The sequence below is a fragment of the Crocodylus porosus genome, unplaced genomic scaffold, assembly GCF_001723895.1.
Source record: "Crocodylus porosus isolate Cpor-Errol unplaced genomic scaffold, CroPor_comp1, whole genome shotgun sequence".
Taxonomy (NCBI): Eukaryota; Metazoa; Chordata; order Crocodylia; family Crocodylidae; genus Crocodylus; species Crocodylus porosus.
The window spans coordinates 19,111,612-19,134,846 of NW_017728913.1; the positions used below are offsets into that span (position 1 = coordinate 19,111,612).

The 23,235-nt window shown below is 42.8% G+C and overlaps 1 protein-coding gene across 1 annotated transcript; it reads left to right on the forward strand.

The window, feature by feature from the left end:
• Nucleotides 1–9,902: 9,902 nt before the first annotated feature.
• Nucleotides 9,903–18,798, forward strand: NPY5R (neuropeptide Y receptor Y5). The gene is made up of 2 exons (XM_019534568.1): nt 9,903–10,267; nt 16,721–18,798. Exon 2 carries the CDS (start codon nt 16,730–16,732, stop codon nt 18,065–18,067), a length of 1,338 nt encoding a protein of 445 aa, XP_019390113.1. The 5' UTR covers nt 9,903–10,267; nt 16,721–16,729; the 3' UTR covers nt 18,068–18,798.
• The last annotated feature ends 4,437 nt before the right edge of the window (nt 18,799–23,235 follow it).

Below are 23,235 nucleotides of genomic sequence, written 5' to 3' on the forward strand. Positions count from 1 at the left end.
ATAAATATTTAACATTAATAATGCTCACCTTTCCCATTGCTATCCTCATATATTCAGAACAAACCAATGCTGCCTAAGGTCTGCTGTAGTAAGAATGTAGGATTTAGTAATAAGACAGTTTTAGGGCCCATGACTGAACTGAGAAAGAAATCATTTACATAAACTTGTACATCTTAAAAAGGATTTCAACAGTCATGTAACTTCCAAACACTTGTGAATTTACCAGAAGTGATTCTGAATTAATTTCTAAGTCTGAGTCAATAGGCATACCTGTATTACAAAAGGACACTGCAATTTTTATGCTACTTGCTTTGTTGATACGTGCTAAATGATAATTATAACAGTGGTTGATGCACTGTTATTTGTGATTTTTTTTTTACTTAATACAATTTTGCATACCTTGTGGAGGTTCCAGGGCCTGACATTAGGGTTTGTGGTTTTGCTGCATCTGCAGCCATATATGCCATGTGTATCTTCATGTCAGTCAGAGGTGTGACTACAGTATTTAGAGCCTCTTTTGAACTATATAGTTTAGTCACTGCCAGAGGTATATCTATAGCAGCACTGAGCTCAGTGAAGACTGCAAAATCTGGCCAAGAAACTAAGAAAAAACGGAGATAATTTGTCCATCCTGAGCTCCATGTTAAGCAGAACGATGAGGACTCTATAGCTAGCACTTTTGACTCTGAACCAATGAAAACTTCAGGATATGCAGATGTGAGGTCCTGTGTATTTGTGGCCACCAAAGGTCTTGTGGTATTACTGATAAACAGGATCATTGTCCATTACCTATGCTTTGATCAGAAATAAGAAAGGACTCTTTCCATGCCAGGAGTTTCCCACTCCACAACTGCATCACAATGGCAGTCATGGTATTGTTAACTCCCGTATCTTATAGTTATTTTAAAAATAAATATTTTAAAATATTTTAAATGCTTTATTGCTGTTACAGGCCAAGCATTCTGATTGCAATGAGTGCTGAAGGAAAGGATTGTCATTTATACATTCCTCAGACCTAAATAGAGGTGTTTGTTCAGAGTGTGTTGGCTAGCCAGATACAGATGGAGAAGTAACATTGTTCTTATCAAGGAAACGCCCAGCAGTCTCAATTCCACATGTTCTTCCTTGCTTCTTGCCCTCTATTCATGTAAATTGTCACCACTAACTAGCAAAACAGCATCAAGCAGATGAAAAAAGAACAGCATTTCCTAAAAATATTACCTTGAGGAAGGAAGGAGTCATCATGTTTTAAAAAGCCTTTCAAAAGCAATATTACCTGATTGCCAGTAGATCAATCCATAAATATTTGTACATCTAAACCTATTTAAAACCCTTATTAAAACAAATAGAATGCCAATCTGAGATGGCCATTCCCTCTCTAATTTATTCTGTTGTCTCCAGGTAGTGCAACATAAATGTTCTACAAGATCATTATGTGCCCTTTAAGTGGAGCAGCCAGCCAGCCCCTCAGTAGGAACCTGTGGGTGATTATCCAGCAGTTAAAAGCCAGGGGAGACAGCTGGAAAAGGGAATTGGGGAAAGGGTAATTTGTGGTCAGTAAGCATCCCAGAGCAGCTTGCCTCTAGGCAGGACCAGACCTAAGAAACAATTTCCTTCTGTCTGGAGAAAAGCTGAAGATTTTGTGTTGTTCGGTCAGGGATTTTTGTTTGCGCTATCAACAGGTGTTGGAACTGGCTGCGGAGTTTCTAAGTGGACAAAGCCCTTCTGCACAAGAACAGGCACACTGACCCGCTTATAATCAACCGTTTTGTGTAAGGTGTCTGCAATACTTAAATATAACAGGGCAAGTTAAAGAGTTCTGTTTCATTAAACCTTAAACAGTTTTGTTTCATTATTTGCTGTATGTAAAATAAACTAACTTTGAGCTTTCAATTCTATCAAACGGCAATGCTGCTCTTTCTGTAAGCTTTTCTTTTTTAAAAAACTTATTTTTATTGTTTTCATTCTGAAAAAGGAATGTGTGCATATGCTTGCATCTCTGCAGTGTCTTTGTTTCATAACACTTCATTCAGAAATAAAGGAACTGTTTGCTATTTCTGAGCCAGATGCTATACTGAGTGAGTGAGGGTTTTGCCATTAGAAATAGCAGTAATTCCTCTGTTTGCATGATTATATCTTTATAAGTTGCAGTCACTACATACCCTTACTATACTAGCTTTAAGCTAGCTAGCTCAGGTACTGCTAGCAGGAGACCAGCAACAGTAAGGAGCTCAGTGTGGACTTCAAAGTCCAGCAGAGAAGCTGGATACACACTTGGAGGATTAGCCTATGCTGATCTCCATGCTGCTACAGCTACACTGACACCGACACTGCTGTCAGTACCCAAGCTAAAGCTAGCTCAGGTGTGTCAACATGGACTGCTGTTCATTCTGGAATAGAAATAAATCATTCTTTCCTTCATGTTTCAAACCAACGGGAGTTACAATTATTTCAGAGAAAGAGAATAAAGTCCCTACCTACAACAGGAGAAAACAACATAACTAATGTAAGAGCAGGTGGAGTCTCAGGGTTCTTCCTCCTTCCTCCAGCTTTTATTTCCTGCCCCTGCCCCAGATGGCAGGTTACATTGGGGCAGGGCTGAGGAGCATCCTGGGGCTATGCAAGCCAGCAATGTAAGGGTTGAAGGAGAAGGGGAGAACTCAGGCAGTGCTGTGGAGGCAGGGGAAGATGTCCATGCAGCATGCAGCCCTCGGAGCCAAGGGTATGCCCTGGTATCACCCATGGCTCACCCTGATGTGGTCTGTGGGCATGGAGCCCCAGGCACAATCAGGAACTGTCCTGCTGGTGAGGCCTGTGAGGTGCACCAAAGCTTTCACCAAAACATGTCCATTTCTAAAGAGAAGATTTCTTTAGGACAGGTTTTCAGACCCAGGATAGAATTTCTAGTCAAACTAAGAGCAAGAGGTGCCAATTTTAGAAAAGGTAAGATTATCATAGTTAGGATATTCACTTGAGATGCTCGACTCATGCTCATACTGATACATTGAACCCCGGTTTCTAACATCCAAAATGAATAGTTTAATCACCAGTAGTTCTTAAGGAGAAGGTCTCAATGTCTCTTTCAGACACACTTTTTGTGAAAACAATTAATCCTTGGGATGTCTGGGGTGGGGAAGGGGTGCGTACCAAGGGAGATGGAAAAGAATGAACTGTGAGGAGAAGAATGAACTGTGAGGAGGAACGTTATAGATCAGGAACAGAAATCCTTTTTGTGGCACATAGTTGCTATCTGTGGTTTCACTGCCCTCAGCCTCTTCAGAGGTCTCAGTATTGTATTTAATATTTGCCATTTAAAAGTTGAGCAGTCCTGACCTATTCTATTGTGCTCATGCTCTATTAGCCATTTTTGCTTTTATTGATTTCAGATGTAGCAGGGCCAGGATGTTTTTCTCACATAGTCCACCTGAAGAGGGACCTATCCTTCAAGCTAATTATCTCATATAGCATCAGCAAAATGTACCTGATGGTTATCAAAAGCTGCTCCTCCTAAAATAATCAGTAATGTAGTCCTTTATAAAGGTGATATTAATTTACTGTGAGACAACCAATCCAGTACTGCAAAGGTGTCCCAAATGTAGCTCTCATAGCTACATACCACCCTTTTCACTCATCCCCAGTCACGTTGCAATAAAGGAATTTGGTTTGCACTGTCTTTTATGAAAAAGAAATGTGCTATTCAGAAGCAAAATTAACCGAAGGGGCTATTTTAAATGCATGTCAGCATTTGTATAGGTGTGTGATGTTGAGTTGGACTGACCTACAAAAAGCACAATTTCATATAATATAACTATTGTGTATTATTTCCTCATAAACCATGCAGTTATAATTATTTTTCATCCGTCCCAACTTTTTTAATGTCTTGCTAATGGATTGCTGTTGAACTGGTAGGGGACTTTGCAGTGACATTAGGCTCTGACTCAGAAAGATTGTATGCCAAAGAATTCTGACAATGACTAACTGAAGGCTTGATTTTCAGTAGCACTGCATGCTTTCAGATCTCCCTGAATTCAACTACAGCATAGAGCTCTCAGCCCTTCTAAATGTTAGGCTGTAGGAACCAGATCCTGGAAGGTAGTTAGGCACAAGAGTAGCTTTGAAGATTGGATGTATGATTGTGATATGTGTATATGATACATTGACTATCTTAATTATATTCCCAAAGTAAAAGAGACATTCCAGAATCTAATGTTAAATATATAGCAAAAGTAAGATCAAATACGGCAGGAAAAACATCTCAGGAATTTTCTGTTATTTTTTTCTTAGCCAGGGGTTTCTGTCCCTCTCCCGGACTTCTTATACATGTCTCTCCCTCCCTCCCACCCCACCTTTCTTTCTCTCTCACTCTCATTTCCTATCTTTTTTTTTGCCCTGGATCTTCTCCAAAGTTACATTTATTTGTCATACTACTTCAAAAAAGAATCCTCTTCCCTGCTGGTCTCATCAACTATGGTGACTGTCTAAAATCGGTTGCTTTCAGAAATGTTCTTAGGTCAATCTCTCCAACATACTTGATGCCCACATACTTCTTTTGTGAACCATTAAAAATCAACTAATATGGGTCCTCCAGAATGCCCACATTTGGAACAAATTCACAGTTATCCACTCCATCATAGATGACACTGGCTATTTTACTTCAGTTTTGATTTCCAGTGAATTGTAAGTATTGTCAGCTTCTGAGTGCTCAACATATTTTCTCTTCTTCTGCAACACCTATTTTAATTTCAATAACACTGACAAGACACAGGTATGCAGCTGATAAAACAGAAACATGTGGATGGCCATAAAAGTTCTATATCTGCATATATGTCAGCAATACACTATCCAAATATGGCTATGAAAAACAAGTTATTGTTTACAAGTTTAGAAAAATCAAACAGTGCATTGCCACTTAGGCCATCTCAGGACCACCAACAAGGTAAGTATCACAGTTTGTTCTCATCATCATCATCATCATCATCATCCAGAAGACTTGCACAAGAGGCTGAGGGCAGTGAAACCACAGATAGCAACTATGTGCCACAAAAAGGATTTCTGTTCCTGATCTATAAAGTTCCTCCTCACAATTCATTCTTCTCCTCACAGTTCATTCTTCCCCATCCCCCTTGGTACGCACCCCCTTCCCACCCCAGACATCCCAAGGATGAATTGTTTTATCAGGAAAGAAGGGCTCTCAGGCTACAAACTTTACAGCAAGCAAGACATAGGGAAGCTATGAATGAATGGACCAGGAGATTCTTCTTAATAAAAATGCACTTGCTTCTACTTGGATAGAGATGGTCAGGAATATTTTGACAAGAAGAATGCAGATGGAAAAGTGGGAGCCGATCTGTTGAATCCAAAGCTTTCACCAAAATGCGTCTGTTTCTCCGATCTGTTGAATCCAAAGCTTTCACCAAAACATGTCTATTTCTAAAGAAAAGATTTCTTTTAGGAAAGGTTTTCAGACCCAGGATACAATTTCTAGTCAAACTAAGAGCAAGAGATGTTCCAATTTCAGAAGAGTTAAGATTATCATAGGGCATTCACCTGAGATTCTGGATTCATGCTCATGCTGATTCAAAGCAGGGACTTAAACCTAGATTTCTAACATCCCAAATGAGTACTTTAATCACTGGAAGTTCTTAAAGAGTGGGGCTCAATGTCTCTTTCACACATGCTTTTTCTGAACACTTCAGAGGTCTCAGTTTCATCCCTATGTAGGCTGGAAAAAAACCCTGAAATCTCGTAAGTAGGAAAATCACAAAACAGAAAAACTTTTTCTTGCTCAGCTGTACAACAGACTACAAAGGATGTAGCTTTTCTTGTAATCCTGTGACTAAGACAACAGCCAAAGAATAGGAGTGTGAAGTGAGAGGTGGTGGGCTAGGACTTTCCTACATTCACACTATCAGTAAGAGACTGGATTTCATATTCCTGACCTTTACATACTCCAGCTCCACAAAAGCAGAGTATTGTTACAAATATCACTGCTTAGGAATAATTGAGTTCAAAACAAAAGAAATACAGGACAAATCCCCATCATATTACTCATGTGATCAGTTCCATAAATTAAAGCTGCTTATATGAACATATTTGGTCTTTTATTGAACTTTTCAATATCCTTGTGGTCTTAGAGGTATTTCAAAATGAGTATGACCATCACTTCTATTTCTACATGATAAGGGTTTTCATACCTCAAAAGGTTTTGCTTGTATTGTATTAAATACTTATCATGTAATGATTGTATATGAAAATGGGGAGGCAATTACCATACGTGTAGAACCACTTCAAGTAAAGGCCTAAACATAGATGACAGGTCTATTGTGTGAGGGAAGGAATGCTGGGTATTCTCAAGACAGTGCTATTAGACTTTGGTAGTGCTGGACTGATGTTGTATTAGGTTTTTTCGTTTTCACTTGTCCAGGCCCTAAAATGGATTGTATTTCAAGGCTAAATTCTGCCCCTTACTCTTACAATAGTTATAGTACAGTTTTGTGGTGACTAATGGGTCTCAGAATTGTGCTTTAATGTCTTGTTCTATAATATATCCAATACCCCACATTCCAAAGGAGATGGTAGAATTTAAACACAATATTTAAATAAATACCCTGCATGCACATTTTGGGTGTAGTCCCTGGTCAGATATAATCCGACTAGATCTGGAGTTTTGCCTGAGTAAGGACTGAAGTATTTATTTATCTGAGAAGCGAGGCTAGTTAATTTTTCAGGTTTGGGGGAAAAGTGGACATAGCTTGAGCTAAATAACTGATAGGACAATGATAGAACAGTGACTTGTGTATAACACCATGTGTAAATTACTGTAAATGTATTTATAGTGGCATTATGCTTACATGGTATCTATAGCATGATGTTATCGTATTAGCTGTAATACTGAATTAACAGAATATAAAAATAATCCATTAAATATTTTAACACAAATTCTTTAATAAAGTAAGTTTGAGCCTGTTCCTGATCCCATGGAATAAATGGCAAAAATTCCTATCAACATCAATGGGAACTAGAACTAGCTTTGGTATTATTTATAGAGAAGGATGAACTTATTTCTCCAGAAAGACTTCCTCTTGACTGGAAAGCAGACTTTTACCTCAGCAAAAACTACCATATTCATTTCTACAAGAAACAATTATGTGATTTAGAGTCTTGAGGAAGTAATCCTTTCTCTGTATGTGGTAGTCTTCGAGTCACAATATTTTGACTTCTGACCTATTTAGTAATTATGTGTGCAACACTGATCTGCCATTTTAGTACCTATTTATATATCGCACTCTTAAAGAGCTGTTTGCTTCTGTTCCCTCTCAGCTACCAGGCAAATGTGATGATAAAGCCTTGCAGAGCTGCACTGTGGGTTTCTGACCCATTTTAAACAAACTGCAGTCTTCGTATGGCTCCTGCTGAAATACTGTAGTTGGGAACCTGTGTGGAAATGGGAATGCCAAGCTTCAGAGTACATCATGTCCTATAAGGAAAGTGAGGGTCCTTCTGTTATCCTGGATATTATAGAAAAAAGTGAACAGCACAAAATGGCTAACAGAGGGGAAATGTTCAAGGAATAAATTCACTCCCTTTCCTTTGGAACTAGTTTAGTACAGAAGCATTTAGCTACAAGAGAAGGCCTTTCTGAAAGAGTGATTGACCAGCTTATAGGGCTGACTGATCTGTCATTTATTTCATAGAATCATGGACTCATAGAAACTTAGGGTTGGAAGGGACCTCAGGAGAGCATCTAGTCCAATGCTCTGCTCAAAGCAGGATCATCTTCAAGCAAATCATCCCAGCCAGGGCTTTGTCAAGCTGGGCCTTAAAAACCTCCAAGGATGGAGATTCTACCACACCTCTCTAAGTAACCTGTTCCAATGCTTCACCACCTTCCTAGTGAGAATTTTTTTTCCTAATATGCTACCTAAACCTCTCTTGCTGCAACTTGAGACCACTGCTCCTTATTCTGACCTCTGTCACCACTGAGAACAGCCCAGCTCCATCCTCTTTGGAAGTCCCCTTCAGGTAGTTACAGGCTGCTGTTAAATCCTCCTTCAGTCTTCTCTTCTGCAGATTAAAAAAGCCCAGTTCCCTCAGCCTCCCCTCATGAATCATGTGCTATAGCCCCTGAACCATTTTTGTTGCCCTCTGCTGGACTCTCTCCAACTTTTCCATATCCTTTCTGTAGTGGGGGGCCCAAAACTGAACACAGTCCTCCAGATGTAGCCTCACCAGTGCAGAATAAAGGGAAATAATCAATCATTTCCCTCCATCTGCTGGCAGCTTCCTACTTATACAGCCCAGTGTGTGGTTATGCTTCTTGGCAAAAAGGACACACTGAATTTGTTCTCTGCTCTTCTGAAATAAAAGAGCATTTGTATGCTTCTGAACCTCACTCTTGCTCTTTGGTGCTACTTCCAGATGCCCTGATGGACAAAGCCCCTGTCCTTTCTTCCACCAACACTCATGGACCACAGCACTGAGCGTTTCATCCTCCTGGAGGTGGATTCAGGAGCTCAGGGGTGTTCCTGTCACAGCTCTCGCTCCCAAAACCCAGGCTGCTGCATTACAAAAATACATCAGCTGTCCTTCAAGGCGCACCTACACATGCATTAATGTGCTTTTCCTAATGCACACTAAATTTAGTACCTCCAAGGTGAGGGCATTACCACTCATACCTTTTAGTCCCACAATGCACTGCAAACCTGTTGCTTCAGAGACTTGATTAACCAAGCCTGCTCTGCATGCAAGGTGACATGCAGTGCTACGTGCAGTTGTGTAAATGGTGAAATGCACATCAGCGCTGAAAAAATGGAGGCGGCGGTGCGCTTTTGAACTAAAATACCTTCTATGTCTTGTAATTCAAAAGCGTGCCCCTGCCATTTTCCCAGCACTGACGCCCCTTTTGCCGCTCATCCAACTCCAAGCCACGCAGCACCAGGTGCTTGCATGTGTAAAAATGCCCTGAGGTACTCACTACATGAGCATTAGGCTAACCCGCAGCACGGGAATTGAAGGTTTCTTAAGTGATGTTTAAGCAGTAGCCTCTTTTACTGCACAGTAGCCTAATTGCACGATGTTCACTGACGCATTCATACGCAGTAAAAGAGGCTAGTGCGCATTAAAGCACACGTGTAGACGCGCCATCAGGGAGCTCCACATGCCTCATTTCGCGGCACAGCGCCAGGCAAGGGGCGCGACACCCGCCCCGCCGGCATGGGCGAGGAGCGGGGAAAGTCAGGCTACAAAGCCCGGCTCCTTGGGTGAGGGAGGCCGGGGAGAGAACAACCCGCCCTGCCGGCTCTGCAGCCCGGGAGAGGGGTGGCGCCGGACGGGAAGAGAAGGGCGGGGGCCCCCGGTGGGGCGCGGGGGCGCTGCCCGCGGCCACCTTAAGAGCCGACCCGAGGGGGGGCGGGGGGGGGCGGCGCTGGCGGGAGCGGGGCGCCGCAGGTAGCGGCACGTGTCGGCGGGCCGGGCTGGGCGGGATGCCCAGCGGGGGATGAGGGGGAGGGGGCAGCCTGGCGCCCCGGGGAGCCCGGCGGGGCCGGCCGCGGAACTGGCTGGCTAGCCTTTGGGGAGGGGAAGCGGACGGCCCCGGCGCCGTCTGCCTGCCCTGGGGGCCGGGGACTGGGGGTGCAGCGCCCTCGGCCCGGCCCTGCTCCATCCCCAGGGATAGCGCCGTCCCCTCGGGTGCTGGGATGGGCGATCCCCTAGCACCCGGGGCTAGCGCCATCCCCTTGGAGGCTGGGATAACGCGATCCCCTCGGGTCCCTGGGATAACGCGATCCCTTAGCATTCAGGACTAGCGCGATCCCCTCGGTCCTTGGGATAAGGTGACCCCCCTCGGGTCCCGAGATAACGCGATCCCCTCGGGTCCCTGGGATGGGCGATCCCTCAGCATCCAGGACTAGCGCGATCCCCTCGGGTCCTGAGATGGGCGATCCCTGAGGAGCCAGGACTAGCCTGATCCCCTCGGTCCTTGGGTTAGGTGGTCCCGGGATCACGCAGTCCTCTCGGGTCCCCGTGGGACAAGCGATCCCTCAGCATCCGGGACTAGCGCGATCCCCTCGGTCCGGGGGCAGCGGCTTGCGTTTGAACCCATAGTCACGGCTCATGTTGTCCTCTGACTTCTTCTAAACGCCGGCCTTGTGAAAGCCTTCCCTGCCGTCCTCCACCTCCGAGACACCTCGACAAGGATCCTTGTATCGGCTCCGTTGGGGACATTGCACTGGGCAGCGTTGGGAGAGCGGCATCTCCTCAGATGAGATAGGTGCTTAATTACCATGTAATTACTGGGGTGAGACGCCTTGCTTTTAATTTGTTTGAACTAAATCTACCGCGATTCCCTGAATTTGAAAAAAAAAGCAGATGCCTATCTTAAGGTCATTAGCATCCTTATCACCATCGTTATCATCATCATCTCTAGAAGGTAGTTAAGTTACTCTATAGGCACTCAGAAGTACATCAGTTAGCAACAGAGTGTAGCCCTTTTTTGATCAGGAAAGGATCACCTTACCTTACATCACATCCCTTTGCATGCATTTGGAGGGATATTGTCACTTAACTGATTAGTTTGCCTTCAGTGGGAAGCTATAGTCTTGTTTTACAGGATGGAAAGCTGCTTTTGGTTTTTTTTTTAAAATCAGCCCTGGCCACTTTAACAGATGCCACATTAGCATGCAAGAAGCCACTTTTACGTGGAGCGTTGAAATGATCTTACTCTTATTTGAAATCTCAAGTGTTCTTAAAATGGAGTTTGCCGCTGAATGCACTGATTGTACAAGTCAAAGAACAGAAACATTTGAAATGGTAGCTCTAATTCTTGAATCTGTATAATGTGAACGCACAACCTTAACTCTGTCCTGTGGCTCACGAGTGATACAATAGTCTTTACTTACATGATAACATTTTGTTTCTTAAATAATACAACATAATTCAGTGAGCTTTCTACAGGCGTAGATAATTAGCGGGTATGTAATCATAGACCATCATAATACTTGCCTACAACAGAGCAGCATTAAGGTTGCGGTGTTCAACTCTTTTATTTTCTGGGCACTTAACTGCACAGCCTTGATACTGTGGTAATATTCTAATTTTATTGTGTGTATTTTGGGAGGGGGAGATTCTGTTTAATGGGGGGGGTGAATGGGGCTAATGATACATTTCTGGGAGTCTATCATTTGTTCAGTGCTTGCTATCCCTAATAACATTATTGAACAATTATGGACACTAGATTAAACAGGCCCAAACCAGTTAAAGCTGGGTTAAAATATATTAACAACACCAGAAAAGGACAGTTTTCAATACACATGCCTAGAGGAGTCTCATTTAATATGAAGAAAACTCTCAGAGGGAGAAATGTAATACCTAGTTCCTGTTTGCTTTCAATGGAAGTTGGTGCCTAACTGCCTTTTGTATCTTTAAGATTTTCCCTTTTAAAACCTTCTGCAAACATAAAAACTTTGCATCCTATTTATCCTCCAAAACTCTGATTTATGGATTATTTAATTTTGCATTTTTAAATAATCAAAAGTCTTAAGGCAGAACAATAAGATTAATTTTAAATCACATTAAACATAGTATGCCAGGAGACTGTGAGATCAGCTGGTATTTTAAACTCCTTTTTCATTTTAAGGCCTTAGATCAATTTAGATTTCCAAAAACCTCTTGAAGCATAATTTGGGGAAGGAAAAAGAGAACTAAAGTACTCATAAAAAGATGAGTGAAAATTAAAATATGGAATTTGATATAAATGAAATAGATTCAAGGAAGGAATTTTCTAGTTCATGATGGATGTTCTTGTTTTAATGTATGTATGAGCACAGAGAGGAAGCTGTTTTAGTCTGAAGTTAGGCAGAAGGCAAGGTATGTTTGCACCTTGTAGACTAACTAATCAGAGATGCATAAACTTCATAAGCAGGGACTTACTGGGTGCATCTACATGAGATGGTTACTGTGAAGCTGACTATTTAGCTCCACAGTAAATGTCTCATCATCTACACACGCAGTCCTATTAGGACTCAGGAAACTAATACGCTCTGCAGCAGGGTAGTTTTTCATGCACTGCAGCTCACATGTCAATGCTGACCCAGCTGAGGGTGCTTCAGTGCAGGGGCTGCCTGCTGGCTAGCTTCAGTCTAAAACACCCTCACTCCCCAGCCAGCCCCTCCACAGCACGCTGAGCCTAGTGGGACCAACCTTAGGCTGGTAGGCTGACTTCCCAGGTCCTCTGCCATCCTGGGCTGCTCCATCCCAACTCATAACTATGTTGGGTGCCTGCTCCCACAGCCGGGCATGGGGAACAAGCACTTCTTCCTTCCCTGCAGGGCTCTGCTGAGCCTTGCTTTGGTTTGCTCATGTGCAGGAATGGTGAGGAATTTCCCCCTCCCTTTCTCTGTGTATCATGGCAGAGAAGTGGTCCTCTCAGCCAATTAGCGGCGTGGGAGAGCTCACCCTGAAAAATGCCTGAAATCGGCTCCAGCGAGCCTACAGGGAGCCCACTTGTCCCCCTGCCAGAGCCTGAATTACAGTGATCTCTAGCTATAACCATAGCTTGTAACATCAGTTACATTTCCGTAGCTCAGCTGGATAACTGGCCTGCTGTGTAACTGGGATTTGCTGCAACTGCATTCACTTCCCTAGACCCTACGACCAGTGCCATAGTCTAAAACACAACAATTTTTTTAGCATGCTGAACCCAGACTTCATCTTTTTGCGTTATCTTGTTTATAGTTTCATCCTTCAGCTACCTGCAAGAAGTAAAACAAGATTGCCTAGATTGTCTGTGAATTCTTCTGCATAAATCAAAGCACAGATCGAGGCAAAAATAACAAACCCCTCTATGCAGAACCTATCCCCAACATCCTCATCATTTCAAGAGCCTTTTAGCCATCGGTAGCATCCTTTCAGGTCAAAGGGCCCTCCTGAACTCTCCTCTTCTGTTTGCTGATTGGTGACAGAACCTTAAGTTTGATAAGAGCCAACTTGTAAAGAAAGTTCTGCTTCTCTTTTCATGTAATGATGACTTAAAAGTTTAAAAAACCCTGTCAGGTGACCAGAAGTGCAACTCCAGACCTAGCTCCCTTGAACTCTAGACAACCTTTTGTTCTGAGATGTATCTATCTGCAGGAGGGTTGTCCAAGTTCAGGACCCTTGGCATCTTTCCTACAGATCCCTTCTGCTAGATATAAGGATTTCTCCTTACAAATCTTCCAAGGTCCCAGCTAAGATGGACATTACGCTGCAAAAATCTAGGATACAGCACCATGAACAGTACAGCATCAAAATGTTGTTCACAAATCAGAATGGAGTTTTCAGCATAATGCAAAAGCCGTGACTTGCAGCTCCCACTGTTTTTGGGTGATTTGTAGTTAGGAACATTTCTGAAAAATCAGAATCTATTACTGACTTCAGCTAAGTCTTTTAAGAAAATGCTGTACTTATTTGAAAACCCATAAAAACTAGAATGCCCCCAAATTCCAAGTTAAGGTGTCCCTTCACAAAAGCTTCTGAACAATGGGGAGTATAGTAATGTATAGTTTAGGTCACATGCAAATCACATTGCTTTAGTACTACCCTAAGGAACAGATATTCTATCCACCACATAGTTTATCCAATCATATCACTAGTGACCAGAAAAAGATTCATACTTTAAACTAATACACTCTTCCACGACATAATGAATAAAGTATTTAGATTATTGCATTGGCTCCACCTGCTCTTACATTTGTCCTGTTTGTGTTTAAGTAGCACTTTATCCCAAACTTGTCAAATTGTCATAAAAAATCACTAGATTCAAAATTTATTTATTCTCCCTCTCACGTGATGATGGAAAAATGATGGACATAATACTCATTAATAAATACAATCATAGAAAATTAGGGTTGGAAAGGATCTCAGGGGGTCATCTAGTCCAACCCCCTTTTTCAAAGCAGGACCATCCCCAACTAGATCATCCCAGTCAAGGCTTTGTCTAGTTAGGTCTTAAAAGCCTCCAATACTTCTCACCTTAGATGACTGAGGAAGCAGATTTTTACATGAATGAAAACTAGTGGTAAATAGCCCTTTCTAGAATGCTTTATGCCTAAGAGCTGGCCAGGTCTCTAGGTTCTGCTCCCTGTGTAGTTAAGTCTTGTGATCAAGGGAAGTGGTAGGTTTGTAATTTATAAGAGGGACAGTCCGCAATTTTTAGAGGAGCCATTTTTGCTTGGCCCACTGGGATGCTTACTTTATTTTCTCCCAGAGGCATAATGAGATAGCCAGGAACCTGGGGCAGCCATTATACGTGGGGGCAGGAGTGACTTCTGGCTGCTGCTGCTATGCTGCTGGCACAATCACACAGCTGTAAGGGGAGCCATTTTTTTCTGTGCCCACCTCCGCTCATAAGTCGGTGCCTCTTGCAGCTACTCTGGCTGCCCTACCCTAGATGTATCACTGCTTTCTCCTGCTGCCAAAATCTAGCACATCCTCCAGATCTGAAAGTACCTGTGAAGAGACAGTGTGTAGCTGAGGGTTGCAGGGAGGAAGAACTGGTACTAAGCTGGCAATGTGCACTAAGAAGGTATGCTCTGAGAAGGTGATTAGCAGCTAGAGGAAGGTAGGTATGGCATTTCTCCCCATTTAAAGGTCAAATGTTCTTTCTGTGGTGGTCAGAGGGGTTGGAGACCTATAAAAACAGAGACAAGAGTGGAAAAAGGAGAAAAGTGAGTTTACTTTAGCCTTTTAACTGATATCTCTCAGGACTAGTAAACTTGTCCAAAGTTTTAAAGGACTAAAACAGATTATACAAGCAGGCCTCCACTTTCTAGGAATTTCAAGCCACCCTTGTTCTTTGATTTTGTTACCCCAGTACATGCAGGTTCCTTACAAATGCAGCCCATTGTATGACCCACATAGCCTTTATAAGCCACCCCCTCTAAAATATGTGCATCTCTTCTGGAGAAGAGAAGATTGAGGGGGGATTTAACACCAGCCTTCAGCTACCTGAAGGATGATTTCAAAGAGGATGGAGTTGGACTGTTCTCAGTGATGGCAGATAACAGAACAAGGAGCAACAGTCTCAACTTGCAGCAAGGGAGGTTTAGGTTGGACATTAAGAAAAACTCTCTCACTAGGAGGATAACAAAGCAGTGGAATGGACCACCCAGAGAGGTTGTGGAATCTCCATCCTTGGAGGTTTTTAAGATCAAGCCTTGGCTGGGATGATACGTTGGGGATGGTCTTGCTTTGAGCAGGGGGTCAGACTAGATGACCTCCTGAGTTCACCTCCAACCTTAATTTTCTATGATTCTAATGTGTTAGACATGTCCCAAATAGTAAACAATTATATGAAGATTGCAGTGTCATTGCATTAAAAAAAACAGCACTGGCTCTCTATACTGCATACACTTACTTTGTTTTGTAGGACCTCCAGAACTTCTGCTCAAAAGATCCCTGAAAATTTAGGAACACCTGACAGTGATTTTAGAGGGAGTGGCTTTTTTGTGCTCTATCTTTCCCTCACTTTTCAGTTTTTGGGAAATATTATTTGAGAAATAATTAAATACTACAACCTGCACTTCATGAGCATTATAGAGATACATCTCATAATAAAAATAATCTAGAAGCTTCTGTATCCCTTCTATTGTGACAAACTTCCCTATGATGTTAGTGGTAATTATGCCTCAATGGACATGTCTACATGAGATGTTTACTGCACAGTAGACTAAAATTAGCTGTGCAATAAATGTCTTTGTGTCTAAATGTGTGCCTCTATATAAATGCAAGTACTATCCTGCTGTGGAGAATAAGATTCCTTAGCAGTGCACATGTAGACGCTGCCCTGGCTGGCTGGGACACACGAGTGCTTCAGTGTGGGGGCTCCCTGCTGGCTAGCCCCACACTGAAGCATCCTCCTACTCCAGCCAGCCCATCTCCAGCACACTGAGCTGGGTTGGGAGAAGCAGCCCCCTGCACTGCACCCGACCCCCGGACCCCCTACCACCTAAGTCTGCTCCAACCCAGGTCAATGTGTTGTGCTTCCATGTGCACTTTCAAATGGCAATCAACTCCAGAATTTATTGCTTTGCATTACTTGTATGTGTAGATATGCTCAGAAAGGGCTATAGCATTGTCCCTGAAATGTCATTAACATTCCAAATTAAGGGATGCAGGTTGACTATGACTACCATTTCAGGGATTACCATGCTAGGCAGTGAACTCAGTGGGACAATAGGAACCTTTTATGGAGGTAAGGAAGATTTCCGTCTTTCAACACATTAGGTATTTTAAAATACTTCCAGTGTAATTTGTTGTCCTGTAAGAGAAATTATTTTTGCTTATGGCCAAACTGTGATTGTGAACCCCTCCCACACTGATGAGCAATTTTTCTTGTGAATAATCCCACTGACTGCTTTTGTGAACAAGTGCCCACATAAGGGGTCTAGGGTCTTGCCCACACTGAGCAATTTTTAATTGCTCATTTTACAGTGCATACTCTCATATTGTAACTAATATGAGAAGTAAGGTGTTGAGATCTAGGTAGGCTATACAACATATGCCAAGATTTATGGAAATTAAATGGATGTCAGCTTATAGGCATACAGGATTTGCTACAACATATAGTTATCACAATACTTTCAAATGTGTTAAAGTAATAGAAAAAAAGATGTTTCTGTAAATTATGATTAAAATCAGTGTCATCTTTTCTTCAGCTGCTAATTAATGTCTTTCTGATTCTAAGCAGGACTGTAATATGGATTTAGAACTCAAAGACCAAAATGACACGACCCTTGCCAAGGAGAACACCTCTGCTACTACAAAAAGTTCTGATTTTTCTGCCTGGGAAGATTATAAGAGCAGTGTAGATGACATACAGTACTTCCTGATTGGGTTGTACACATTTATAAGTCTTGTTGGTCTTCTGGGAAATCTGCTTATTCTAATGGCTTTAATAAAACGCAAACAGAAGACAATAATAAACATTCTCATTGGAAACTTGGCCTTTTCTGACATTTTAGTTGTGCTGTTCTGCTCGCCTTTTACTCTGACATCTGTCCTACTTGATCAATGGGTGTTTGGAGAAATCATGTGCCATATTATGCCTTTCCTCCAATGTGTGTCAGTTCTGGTTTCAACTTTAATGTTAATATCTATTGCCGTGGTTCGATACCGTATGATAAAAGAACCCCTTTCTAGTAATTTAACAGCAAGACATGGATATTTCTTAATAGCAACCATCTGGGCTCTTGGTTGTGTCATTTGCTCCCCTCTGCCAGTTTTCCACAAAATTGTAGATCTCCATGAATCCATTAATCTAGAGGGACTAGGCAACAGGCTTTTGTGTACTGAGTCATGGCCATCTGATTCATACAGAATCAGCTTCACTATTTCTTTATTATTCATGCAGTATATATTACCCTTGGTTTGTTTAACTGTAAGTCATACTAGTGTCTGCAGGAGTGTAAGTTCCAAATTGTCAAACAAGGAAAACAAATTTGAAGAAAATGAGATGATAAACCTCACACTTCATCCATCTAAGTGTAGTGGACCCCAGGCACAGCTCTCCAGCAGTTCTGGATGGAGTTACACATTTGTCAGAAAACACCGAAGAAGGTACAGTAAAAAGACTTCTAGTGTGATGCCAGCTATTTTAAGGCATCAACAGAACAATAATTCTGGAAACCTCCCAGATACCTCTGGGACAGAAAGAAGCCAGCTCTCTTCAAGTAAGTTCCTACCAGGGGTACCTATCTGCTTTGAGATGAAACGAGAAGAAAATTCAGATGCGCAGGATGCAATTACAGTATCCCGATCCATCACTCGAATTAAGACAAGATCTCGGAGGGTTTTCTGCAGACTGACAGCTCTGATACTAGTTTTTGCTGTCAGTTGGATGCCTCTTCACCTTTTCCATGTTGTGACTGATTTTAATGCCCATCTCATTTCTAATAGGCATTTTAAATTAGTATACTGCATATGTCACTTACTGGGCATGATGTCCTGCTGCCTGAATCCCATCTTATATGGATTCCTCAACAACAGTATAAAAGCTGATTTGATATCTCTTATTCCATGCTTCCAAATTTCATGATCCTGTAAACTCAACAATAAACTGTAAAACAAAAAGTTACAACTATGAGCCTTCTGAACTATGAAATATTGAGTTGTAGTTAGCAATATTTAGTAACTTTTGGTGTGAAAGGTTAACTCAGGCTGAATGACTCGTGCATTTGTGTAGAGCAGGATTATATAGGTTAATTATAATATTATTCTTTACTTGCCTATTTCTTTGGAGGAAATCATGCCCAGTGTACAAAAAACATTTTTATAGCTCAAGCAGATATTGTTTCAGCTGTACCTTGGTCCAAGAAATCAATAGTTAACATGAATTATTTCAACTGTTTATTCAATATCAGTTATGGTGAGGCTGTAATCCAGACATTTATTTCACTAAATAATTATTGTTCAGAATAAATATGTGACTATTCTAACCATTTTTTACAAATAAATTTCTGTTTCTGGGTGTGATTAGAACACATTTATCTCCTTCTTTGATGATGGGACTCCTGCTCCGCCCATACCTCTGCCTCACACTTGCCAGAATTCAACAGATCTTTTAGCTGCTTCTCTACAGACTTTCTTATTCTCACAGGGCTGGTTATCATTATTCTCTAGACTATTTCCATCCCTCTTAGTATACCTAATTACTCCTTTTTTCTGGTCATTTTACAGTATCCTATTATTTCACATGGTTTTCGGTCTTACCTGGACACAGATAAAATATATTTCTGCCATTATTTTGATAAAGCTCCTTAAAGTGCACTTTGCTTCTGGTCAGCATGAACTTAGTCTGGTGAGACCTGATTTTAGTGAGAAATATAACAATGGGAATAAAAAGGGATGAAAAGAGCAGGTTTTGGTTGTGTTTGTTTGCTTGCTTTAAAAACAAAACCAAAAAAAATGGTTTTCATCATATATATTCTGCAGTTTTGAAATGCTGAAACACCTTGTAGGAACAAATATGGATTAAGGATCCTGAGTCAGCAAGACAGTGGCATGAGTATAGGACTTTAACCACAATCAATTCAAGTTAGATTACTGTCTTCCAGCATCCCAGCCTCCTTTGCGACCTTCCCCCACCCCCCACTCTTCTTTTGCAGGGAGGCATCCTAGCACTTGCCCCACACTAGGGTGCTCCAGCCAAGTGTGCAGTGGGCCCTGCCCCTGAACTCTGCCAGAGCTGAGCCAGCACAACCCCTCCCCCTAGCCCTGCCGCCCCTCCAGCCATCTGTCAGCCACAGACAGGCAGTAGGGGAGGAAGGGAGCCCTGGGACCTGCATGAGCAGGTCATGTTGTTTTGCTCGCCTTTTACTTTGACATCTGTCCTGCTTGATCAATGGATGTTTGGAGCAGTCATGTGCCATATTATGCCTTTCCTTCAATGTGCGTTAGTTCTGGTTTTAACTTTAATGTTAATATCTATTGCCATGGTTTGATACCGTATGGCAAAACAACCCCTTTCTAGTAATTTAACAGCAAAACATGGATATTTCTTAATAGCAACCATCTGGGCTCTTGGTTGTGCCATTTGCTTCTCTCTGCCGTTTTCCACAAAGTTTTAGATCTCCATGAATCCGTTAATCTAGAGGGACTAGGCAACAGGCTTTTGTGTATCGAGCAATGGCTGTTTGAATTCATACAGAATCAGCTTTACTATTACAATGTGTGGAAGAGAAGCATCTCTGTCCTCTGCATGAGCCCTGGGACCTCTTGTTTTGCTTGCCTTTTACTTTGACATTTGCCCTGCTTGATCAATGGATGTTTGGAGCAGTCATGTGCCATATTATGCCTTTCCTGTAATGTGTGTCAGGTACCTGGGGAAACCTGAGCCCCCAGTCTGTGCCCCTGCCCCCCACAATGTATACACAGACCTGCCACTGAGCTGAGGAGAACCCCAGAGGATGAGGCATAGGGAGGTTCTGGGATGATGGGACAAGCAGGTGCCCTGGAACCAAGCGAGGTCCCTAGGAGCCTCAGGGCAAGAGGTCAGCTGATGGCAATGGCCCCTGAGGAGCCCTCCCTCTTGGTGCTGCTCTTGGCACCATCATAGGATCTGGGAATCAAGTTGCACTTGCAGCTGGACCTGAGCTTCCTTGACATCTTCTCCAGCATGGTTGAAGGCATGGTGCACAGGCGTGGAGGGAAAGCTCCGATTCCACGGAAATTGAGACCCTGGACCTGGAGTCCAAGCCCATGCTTTCCATTTCATGGGAGTCCCCCGCTGTCCCTGGTCCTCAACTCTGTGCCTGCAGCCAAGAACATGGGCCCCAGGACACAGTTCCCCACACAGCTGCTTCTGGTGTTCTGCTCCCACTCCAACATCTTACTGCTCCCCTTCCAAAACACCCCAACCCACCCACTACCAGTTGTCCCGTCCCACTCAGTGGGTGAAGGGAGAGGTCCTTTTGCAATCCTCTGTGCGGCGTGGTTAGACAACACTCTTAGAATAAACAACTTACTGCTTTATTTTGGTTAACTTAATAACTACAATAAAACCCTTGGTCAAGATTTATTCCTGGAAAACATTCACATGAGGTAAAGAAGAAAGGAGAACTTGAGAGAAAAAGAGAAAAGAGGAGAAAGAAAAAAAGAAAGAGAGAGAGATATCACCACCCCTGGATCCTGCGCTGTCAGCGCATGTTTCTGTTGCTGGTGCCTCTTTCTTGATCCGCGGGTGATGGGTCGACAAGCGCGCATTTTCCCTGTCCATCTTTTATCTCCTTCCCTCAGGAGGGCTCCGCCTCTGGCTGTCAATCACTCAGACTTACGCGATCTAGAGTTCTAGAAGCTTCTCCATTTGAGTCAGTGGGCTCACTGGGGGTTTCTGGTGGTAGCTGAGTTGACCGCAATGTGACCTTTGTTTTGCACATGCTCAGATCAGCAAACAACCAACTTTACACAAGCTGCAGCTTAAGGAGGCTGTTACAGTGCACCGATCTGCATTGCTTCCCACTTTCCCCAGCACTTGTTACCACTGAGTCAGCACCTGCGGCAATGTGCTTGCTCACGATGTTTGAGACAAACCTTTCAACTGTAGGCTGTCCCCAGGTTATGTAAAACAATTTAAGCAACTTTAAAACAATTTAACTGCAGGTTATCACACCAGTACAGCAGCCACTACTGCAGCACAGCCTAAAGGACCCAATGCCACCCCCCCTCCACACCCACACACACACCCCCACACCCACTTCTGCTGATGAGTCAGGCACTGATCGGGCATGCTGTGCAGCCTGGGAAGGTACAGTCCACTCTTCCTCCATACAGACATGATTGGGACACAGGCACTGGGGGAAGTGCAAAGCCCCTGGAGGGAAAAGGGGAATAAAAGGGGAGCGAGGAGACCCACTGCCACTACAGGCCATCCCCATAGTCACAGCCCTCTCCCAGGCCATTGTGGCCAAAAGAAGGCTAGAAGGGGGTGGGAGTGGGTTTTGCGATGCACGGACATGGGGGAAGGATGAATCTCCCCACCCTGACAGCTCGAAGGGCCTCAGGTCACTAAATGCTCAAGAGGTTTCTGTCTTTCAGTACTGGGCAGAACAGTCACCACTATTAAGGTGATTAGTGTCCTACAGGATACAGATGGGCCAGAGGACCAGAATTAGCATCTGAGGGTGGAACAGAGGCAGATGGAGTTTCTAAGGAACTTGTAGAGTAGAGAAAGAATGAAGGATCACTCTGAGGCCTAGGCACAGCCCCCTTCAGGTGTCAAGCACCTCCTGGGGGACCATGTCATGCAGAAGCAGGCTATATTGGCTGGTGTTGCCTCAGCAGACATTTTTAAATGAAAAAAAGCTTATTAATGAATCAAAAGTAACAGTGAACAGAACTGGGCAGTAAACCAAAACCGAATACAAGTAAAAAACAAAAGCAACATAGTGCTGCTTTATCTGTCGCAAGTTAGAGTGTTTATGATGTTTTGAGCATTGTGCTTGGTAGTTGGGCAAGAGGGTTATTTGTGAAATTTTTTAAGAATAGGTTCAACGAACATTTGTCTAGAATGGTTTAGACAGGGGTGATGCTCCCTTGATGTAAAGGTTGGACTAGATGAACTCCTAACACCCCTTGCAACCCTTCTTTTTCTATGATTCCATGAATGTAAACGAGAATTAGCAGTTTTACATAAAATGGTCAGTGTGTTTACTGCCAAAAGTAATATATGAGCTATAAAAGCAACTTTTCAGATAATAATATTTCACATTTCTACTGACTCTTATCAGAGAATGTCAAAGCACTTAACATTTAACTAACCTCCCCAATTCATTTGGTAATAATAATAACACCTGGCTGTTATAGGACATTTTCATCCAGGCTGTCTGTTAAAACTAGCCCTTTTGTCAGTCATGAGTGGGAAATATGAGGTCAAGAAGAAGAATCTAAGTTAGCGGATGTGTGGGCCAATGAAATGGCTACTGTGCTGGAAGGAAGCAGGCCCTGGATTCTAGCCTGGATTCTTCTCACAAGGTGACAGAAACTACCTCTCCAGACATTTTATCCATTAACTACCAGCCATTTAATCCAATAACTATTGAACACAAGATGTAGTGGAAAAACTGGAGAGTAGCCAGTTTGGTAGTTGGGACACTCACCTAAGAAGTCAGTGAGATGCAGGGTCGAATTCTCTCTGGATGACATGGATCTAGAAGCTGGGTTTCTTACTTCCTGGGACAGTGGCGTAACCAGTCAGTTAGTCAGGCTAAAATATGGGGGGGACCATCCTCCTTATTTTTTCCAAGCTTTGTAGCTGCCCAGCCATTATAGTCTACTAATCAGACTCCAGATATATACAAGCACTTTGACATCCATGCTGCAGTAACAAGGTAATAATCACATCCTGTAAGTGTCAAAACACTTACTTACACAGCTGGGTAAATGTTATTTGGGCAAACAAAAGGTAATAGAATCCCACCCTAATGCTCCTGTGTCCTTGTTCAAATATTACTATGCATTTCCATTTTAATGTTGGGCCACAGAGCCAAACTCTACAAAGGAATGTGAGTTTTCAACCTGGATAGTCTGTGGGGCAGTCACCAGCTAAAAGGCAGCAAACTCAAATACCTATCAAATACATTGCCCAAATAGCAAACAAAACACTGGTATCTCGGTGGAGCAGCCAAGAAAAATGATTCCTTCTCTTCAGGAGTTGGATTAATAGTATTTGCATAGTGCTTTGCTGCCATCATTGCAACTCTGAGGCTA

Bases quoted from the DNA above. Each gene is read 5' to 3' on its own strand.
- NPY5R (XM_019534568.1), top strand. From the start codon at position 16,730: ATGGATTTAGAACTCAAAGACCAAAATGACACGACCCTTGCCAAGGAG.